The sequence below is a fragment of the Coffea arabica genome, chromosome 10c, assembly GCF_036785885.1.
Source record: "Coffea arabica cultivar ET-39 chromosome 10c, Coffea Arabica ET-39 HiFi, whole genome shotgun sequence".
In the NCBI taxonomy this organism is placed as follows: domain Eukaryota; kingdom Viridiplantae; phylum Streptophyta; class Magnoliopsida; order Gentianales; family Rubiaceae; genus Coffea; species Coffea arabica.
In genome coordinates, this window is record NC_092329.1 from 49148761 (window position 1) to 49157027 (window position 8267).

At 34.3% G+C, this 8267-nt stretch overlaps 1 protein-coding gene across 1 annotated transcript; it reads left to right on the forward strand.

Annotated features, from left to right (window-relative positions):
- The first annotated feature begins 264 nt into the window (after positions 1–264).
- On the forward strand, positions 265–2874 carry LOC113713810 (protein NRT1/ PTR FAMILY 2.11). The gene is made up of 4 exons (XM_027237596.2): positions 265–519; positions 614–831; positions 998–1554; positions 1683–2874. Exons 1-4 carry the CDS (start codon positions 417–419, stop codon positions 2608–2610), a joined length of 1806 nt encoding a protein of 601 aa, XP_027093397.1. The 5' UTR covers positions 265–416; the 3' UTR covers positions 2611–2874.
- The last annotated feature ends 5393 nt before the right edge of the window (positions 2875–8267 follow it).

Genomic DNA, 8267 nt, shown 5'->3' on the forward strand with positions numbered 1-8267 from the left:
ATTAAGGATTTAGTATAAATATATTAGTAAATTTAGTATAACTAATTAATAATTTTTATTAGTAGACATATATAATTATTAGTATAATTAATAATATTAATTATGTTACATATACTAATATACATTATATAATACTTATAGCTAATAATATCATTATTATAAGTTTGTAACTAATTAAATTAAATATTATATATATACACACATATAAATATATATATATATATTAATGGGTGGCGTGGCAGGAGATGGCCCCCGCCCCCTGCCCCATTAGCCCCCGGATACCCGCCACGATTGTCATCCTACGAGCCTCCAATCACAAGGGAGATGAAAAAGGCATAATCCTGCGGATATATAAGAACGTCATTGAAGAATTCAGTAGTGAAAGGAAGAAGGGTAGAGATTTAGTAGCTGGGATCATGAGCTCTTCTATGAAAAATTCTAGTCTGGAAAAGAGTGATACTGTGGCCAAGAATGAGGAAATTGAGTATAAAGGAGTCAGAGCCCTACCTTACATTATCGGTAGCAAATTAATGCCATGACAGAAGTTTCTTCGTGCTGTCAGAATTACTGCTTTTTCCTAACAAATTTTATCGCAAAAACTGAAATCTTGCAGGAAATGAAGCCTTTGAGAAGCTGGGAACAATTGGAACTTTATGGAACCTCTTGGTGTATCTGACCACTGTCTTTAACATGAACACTATCGCTGCAACTAATATGGTTAACATCTTTAGTGGTACAAGCAATTTTGGAACCTTGGTGGGAGCTTTCTTATGTGATACTTATTTTGGTCGTTACAATATGCTAGCCTTCTCTTCGGTAGCATCTGTCTTGGTAAAACTTCTACCATCCTCGCCTCCCATGTTGTTTTCTCCTTGAATATAAAACTGAAGTGAACTTCATATTGATGATTTTTTTTAGGGAGGTATAGCCATAGCAAATTTGGGTCTAAATATTAAGAATTCACATCTGTTTTAATGTTCTTTCAATCTGAACTCAGGGGATGATTTGTTTAAGTCTATCTGCGGCGATTCCTCAGTTGCATCCACCTTCCTGTGAAGCAAAAAGCAGCACGTGTAAAGGGCCAACAGCAGGGCAATACACTTTCTTGGTAACTGGTTTTGGATTTCTTGTCCTTGGAGCTGCTGGCATAAGACCATGTAACTTGGCCTTTGGTGCAGATCAATTTAATCCCAATACTGAATCTGGGAGGAGGGGGATTAATAATTTCTTTAATTGGTATTATTTCACCTTTACATTTGCGGTGATGGTATCCCTGACAGTAATTGTGTACGTACAATCTAACATCAATTGGGCTATAGGATTAGGAATTCCTGCATTTTTGATGTTTTTGTCCTGTGTTTTCTTCTTCGTGGGAAAAAGAATGTATGTGGTGATAATGCCACAGGGTAGTCCCTTGACAAGTATAGCGCAGGTCATGCTGGCTGCAAGCAAAAAGAGGCAATTGCATTTACCAGATCAGCCATCGGAGTCTCTCTTTGATTACATATCCCCGAACTCGCCTAACTCAAAGCTTCCATACACCGATCAATTCAAGTAATGTCTTAAAAGACTCCCAGCTTCTTCAATGTTCTCGAAAAAATGAAACTTTATCCAGTTTTTAACACTCCTAAAGTAAATGCTCCTTTCATTCTACCTTTAACAAGCTGTATAAAACCCCTCAGGTTTCTCAACAGAGCAGCAATCATAACATCTGAAGATCGTATCAACAGCGATGGCTCAGCATCCAATCCTTGGAAACTTTGCAGTATTCAGCAGGTGGAAGAAATGAAGTGTGTGGTTAGAGTGCTTCCGATATGGATTGCCGGCATCATATATTACGTTGTCCTGAACCAGCTGCAGACTTTTGTAGTTTTCCAAGCGACACAAGCCGATAGACGTGTAGGACATGCCAACTTCAAAATTCCAGCAGCATCTTACCAAATCTTTCAGATGTTGAGCCTTACGATATGGATACCCATATATGACAGGATCATGATTCCATGTTTACGAAAAATTACCAAGGAAGAAAATGGTATCACTGTCCTTCAAAGAATGGGCTTTGGCATTATAGTTGGAATAGCCACCATGATCCTATCTGGTGCAGTGGAAGAGTGGAGGAGAAGAGTAGCTCTTACTGAGCCAACAATAGGCGTTGCACCGAGAAAAGGCAAAATTTCTTCCTTGAGTGCCTCTTGGTTCATACCTCAGTTGGCCCTATTAGGGATTTCAGAAGGGTTTACTCTCATTGCTCAAATTGAATTCTTCTACAAACAGTTCCCTGAAAACATGAGAAGTTTTGCTGGATCTTGCTTGTTTTGTGGTTTCGCATTGTCTAATTATTTGTGCAGCTTAATAATAACAGTTGTCCACAAGGTGACCAAAGATGCATCAGGCGGAAATTGGCTAGATCAAGACCTCAACAAGGCAAGATTGGATTACTTTTACTACCTGATCGCTGCTTTGGAGGTCATAAACTTCGGATACTTCATGATTTGTGCTACCTGGTACAAGTACAAAGGATCACAGGCCAAGAGCAGCCATGAGATTGCCATGGAAAAAACAAACACGAAAAGCAGCCCTACATGTACGCATGCTTCAAGTCAAGTTTGATGTCACTGGAGGCAGGAAAAATAGCAGCTACTTGTCCTAATGATACAAGTTGGTAAGCCTAGAGGGATGGGAGGGGAAAACAAGTACGCAGAACAAGAAGAGTCAAACAATTTGGCTCTAAATTTCAAGAAGATTTCTCTCAGTTTCTATCATATATCTATCAGCTGAGGTCATCACTTTTGGTCTTAGCTTAAAGCTTGATTTGAACATAATGACCGAAAGTTCAGCTTTTATTAGTTAAATGACAAATTTGACTGAAGAAAAGTTTTTTTGTGTAGACCAAATTGGCTGAAGAAAAGTTTAAGTAACCAAAACAGGAATATCAAATAGTACAGTTATCTTCCACGCCATTTACTTCACAAAAAAAAGTAAAAAAATTGATTATGAGTTTTGTACTAAAGATGTGAGTCAAAATAATCAAATAAGACATGCTCAAATTGAGTCTATTGTAATAAAGTATAAGTTTTGCTAAGTGGTCAAGTTTGAAAGAACAATTTCAAAATATGGTGAACATACTGAATTCTAACTCTGAAAACATCAAACCATGCTAATCTATCATAATTGTAACCCCAACTGAGATTTCCTTGGATTAACTCAAAAATTCTCCATGGTACAAGCCACCGGATTCTGAAATTACATCTTATATCTCAAGTAATTCAAAATTTAACTGCAGAAGTGATTTGTCAAGAAACTATTACACAGTAAAATCACCTGTCAAATTCCCATTAGACAATCACCATTAAACAAGAGTCCTCATCTTTCTTACATGCAATAAAGGAAGCAGTTCTCCTCCCCCAAGGGAGATTAAGGGGAGTAACATACCGACCTCAGTTAAAGTGAGATCTTGCATGGAATTATAAGTCCCAAGAGTCCACTTTCATGCACAACAAACAGATCTCTGTTTTAGTTTTCTGCACCAAATTGTGGCAAATTCACTAAACTAGTGCAAAAGAGACTCAGGGAGCTTGTACAAGTTATTCAAGTTTTAATAATTATGGGGCAAGTCCCTCTCCAATTTCTTTTTATTTCAATCAAATCCTAGTTAACTATTGGGTTCATATGACTTATCCTTTGCGTGGGTGTAAACACATGGGCAGTGAGCTTCGTACCACAACGGCCCAAATACATCACTATTTATTTTTCTCTGTCAAAAACCTTTTTGATCTTCCTTATTATTTTTTGTTATAGTTTGCTAAACTAAATTCCAGTTGTTAAAGTCATCAACAAAAAAATCAAAAGCCAATTTCTTTGCCTTAGAAGAGAACTTCTTTGCCCTGGTATATTCTTTTGAAATTGATAAAAGTTAAAGTGATGATTGATAATTAATCTATTTTATATTACTTTATATGGATGTCAAATTCAAAACTTTTATCATTTCTATCCAATTTATCACTTTATAATTATAATATTGTAAGGCAAGAGTATAAAAAGTTCGTGTAAATAGTAATCTATACTCTATAGTTGCAATGAAAATTTTTAAAACTTGAGGGTGTCAATGACCCCACTTGGTTTATATGGCTCTAGTAGTGCTTCCACAGATGAATCATCATGGATACACGCAAAAGGGATTCACGGAACCGGCAGCAGGTACGGAATCATCAAGCGATGTAATTAGAGAGTTAGAGAGGGATATACAATTAAATTGCAAGTTTTTCTACTATCTCAGCACCCAAGTTCAGTTGCACTCGTAGCCACAAAATTCATACATGCAAAGACAATAAAGATAATTTAGAAAATTTTGATGAATTCTTTTTGTAGTCATGGTGGAGAAAAAACTTGTGATATGGATGAAGAAACAGAATTTTTTTTGACTAGTCAAAGAAAGAAGAAATTATAGAATTTGCGCGTACACTTGAAGATAAAGAATTTGTGACTCAAGAAGAAATCTCACATGTGATTGAGAAAAAAAGTAAAGACATTGATGAAATTAAAGATGTGATTGAAGATCATGACGATGTAGAATTTTTTTATTTTGTCAAGGTTGATAAATTTTTTGAAGAGGAAAATCAAATGATAGAGTTGGTTGAGATCAATTGTAGAGTGGACAAATTAATTGAAGATTGTGGTACTGCTAAAGTTGATACAGTTGTTAGTGTGGAAAAATTAAAGCAAAATCATGGTGATGTTGAAAATCTTAGTGGTGAAAATTATTACTTTTTGCTGTTGGGAGATTTTCTTAGTGACGTGAAGAATTAAATTATAAAGTATGCAAGTAGCTATGGGTGAACATGTTTGACTTTTTTCATAGAAGTGATCAAACAAAGAAATTGTTCGAGAAGTATAAGTTTCGTCCACTATTGCACGTGAAGATGAAATTAAAGATCTATTGTAAGTTGGTGTTTTACGTCATTTCTGTTGTGACCGAGTTGTTCATGGAAATTCAACCTCGTAATGGCATTGGAGATGACAACATCAAGAGTTTAGTTTAAGAGGGGTAATGAAGGAAATTAAACCAAATTATCTTAGTATTTAGTTTCCTAATTGTTTAAGTTTCTTGTTTTGGCGTCCTATTTATTTAGTTTCCATATTAGTTTAGAAAATCTCAAGTTAGATCCAAATAAGTTTCGACTTATAATTGTGTTTGTTTAGGAACTTTAGCAATATATAAATACTATTAGAGTAGTGGATTATTATTTGAATAGTTGAGTTGAGTCCTAAAAGTGAATTTGAGGGAAAGGTTCATCTTTGAGATTTTGAGTTGTCATGAGCGAAATGCTACAAATTGGTATTGTTATTATTGAGATTTGAGTTAATAAAATCATTGATTATTTGTTTCTGTGTTTATTCTCCTTTTCTTTCCACATATTTTTATATATGTTAAAATTGCTTTCGCCATATGCGTGTTTTTTTTGTGCCAACATCCCCTCCTCTGCAGCCTTCTCCATCACAACTAGAGGTGTCAAAATGGGTGACTTGGGCGGGTTTGGGTTGGGTAAAATGGGTAATGGGTATAAGTGAGTCAACTCATTTATACCCATTTAATTAGATGGGTATAAATGGATAAGTCAAAAAATGAATTGGGTAACCCAATTACCCATTTATAACTCATTTATTTTAACTTTTTGCAAACTCATTTAAATTCATTTTTGCAAACTAAGTTATCAATTTATACCACTCTTTGTACCCATCATTAGTTTTAAATATTTACTTATAATGTTCAATAAACTTATTTACCAATTTTTTTCATTTATACTCTATGTCACAAAATTACCTATTATTTAATAATTGAATAATACGAATATAAAAATTTGAATTAAGTACTATAAAAATTAATCCAAAAATTTTGAACCCCTAACATTTTTTTCATATATAAATTTAAAATTTCATTTTATAAAGATAAGAAAATAGGCTAAAATTTATCATAAATTGGTAATGCTAAAAAATGAGCAAGTTAACAAACTAAGAAAAAATAAAATAATAAGATAAAACCAACAAATAATAATAATAATAATAATAATAATAATGTTAACATCATGACAAAATGAAAATTTTGAAAAAAAAAGGGTAGGGGAAAAGAAGAGACTTGGGGGGAAGAGAATTTTAAATGGGTTAATTGGGTTTGATGGGTTACCCAATAATACCCATTTATTAAATGGGTATTATTGGGTAACCCATTTATACCCATATACAAAAATTTAAGATACCCATACCCATCTATTCATGGGCGGGTATGGGTAAATCTAGTTAAATGGGTTGATTTGCCACCTCTAATCACAACCACTCCTACAACCACCACCACTGCTATCACCACTGCTACCACCACAACCACCCTCTCTGCCTCCTATACCACTATTACGACTAGCTCCGACTGCGTCTTCTACAGTTGTTGCACTCAAAATAGCGATTTCCTTATCTCTCGTGGTCGTGGCACTAGTCCTAGCAGTTTGACTCTTCTCAACATCATAAATCGAAGGTGGTCGAGGAGCACTCTTCCTAACCTGTGATGCTGCCGGAAGCTGCTTCTTTTTACATCCAATATTGCATAAACAACACAAAATTAGAACTCCACGAGCTATAGAGCCTAAAACAATGAGAACTATGTGTTAAAGTGACTTTGTCCCATACCGCATTTTGTATAAGGAAGCCTTTCCCTTAGTTGCCTATAAATATAGTGGACGTGTGATGGAATTAAGTGCATCAAACCAAGGGAGCATTAGTGAGCTATTTAGGTCTTTGGATTATTAAACCTTTTGTTTAGTAAAATATTTTTGGGCTCTCTTGTATTTTAAGTATTAGGTGTTTTGGATTTAGGAACACTTTTTTAAGACATTTTTGTACTCTTTTCTTCATAGTAAAATATTGCTCCTCCTCCGCCTGTGGACGTAGGTCAATTTGACTGAATCACGTAAATTTCTGTGATCCTGTTTTATTTATTTCTACTTTGTTATTTGTCTTTTGGGAGTTGCCAAAATCCTTTGGTCAATTTCTTGGGTCTAGACCTAACAAACTAGTATCAGAGTTTCTTTGGAGGTTTTGAATTTTCTGGCAACAATGACAATAACAAAAACTGTTATCGAGAAATTCAACAAGAATGTCAATTTCGGGATGTAGCAGCTCAAGATGGAGGCCATTTTGGTTCAAGACGAAGTTGATTTAGCGATACACGGAATTGAGAAAAAATCAGAGGGTGTAATAGATGCAAATTTTGCTGAGATGGATAAGAAGGCAAAGTCTAATATTATCTTAAATTTCTCTGATGAGATTTTGCGGGAGGTAGTACTGAGATTTCGGCAAGGATCATGTGGGACAAACTTAAGGTCTTGTACATGAAGAAAACAGTTGAGAATAGACTTTATTTAAAGTAAAGTTTGTATATGCTTCGCATGACTGAAGGTACATTTATATTCTCACATCTTGATAAATTTGATTCCATTATATAGATTTAGAGAATATAGATTCGAAAATTGATGATGAAAATCAAACACTGTTACTTTTGTGTTCCCTTTCCCAATCTTTTAAACATTTTTGCGATACTATGATTTATGGAAAAGAAACAATTTTATATCGAAAAATTAAATCAACATTAAAATCTAAGAAACAGATAGACAGGGATATTACTGGAAAATTTAGTGGAGTTCAGGCACAAGATTTGATTGTTAGGGGCAGAACTGAGAGAAGAGAATTTGACAGTAATAAATCTAAATTTAGATCTAAATCTAAACATAAATGTGGAGTGCAATTATTGTCATAAAATAGGGCACATTAAGGCAAATTATTTCAAATTAAAAAATAGATTGAAACAAAAAGGAAAACCTGATGAGAAAAATATTGAGACTGCCGAAACTGGTATTGCAGTTGATGAGAATAAAGGTAATATTTTCTTTGTGATTGATGATAGGACAAGGTCTAAAAATGAATGGATTTTAGATTCAAGGTACTCTTATCACATGTGTCCCAATAGGGATTTATTTTTCACTTATGAATCGTATAATCATGGAATTGTTTTGATGGGCAATAATGCCGTTTGTAATATTATTGGTAAGGGTACAATCCAAATTAAAATATATGATGGTACTGTGAGAGTACTCATTAATGTTAGACATGTTCCTAATTTGAAAAAGAATCTCATCTTTTTGGGCACCCTAGAGGCTCTTGAGTGCAAATACACAGTTGAAAATGATGTTATGAAAGTTTTTAAAGATGCTTTCATTACACTG

What these genes read in the sequence shown, in the direction of transcription:
- LOC113713810 (XM_027237596.2), top strand. Translation starts at nt 417, where the DNA reads ATGAGCTCTTCTATGAAAAATTCTAGTCTGGAAAAGAGTGATACTGTG. An exon ending in AGCCCTACCTTACATTATCG is followed by an intron (nt 520 to 613) that starts GTAGCAAATTAA and finishes GAAATCTTGCAG; the next exon opens with GAAATGAAGCCTTTGAGAAG. An exon ending in CTTCGGTAGCATCTGTCTTG is followed by an intron (nt 832 to 997) that starts GTAAAACTTCTA and finishes ATCTGAACTCAG; the next exon opens with GGGATGATTTGTTTAAGTCT.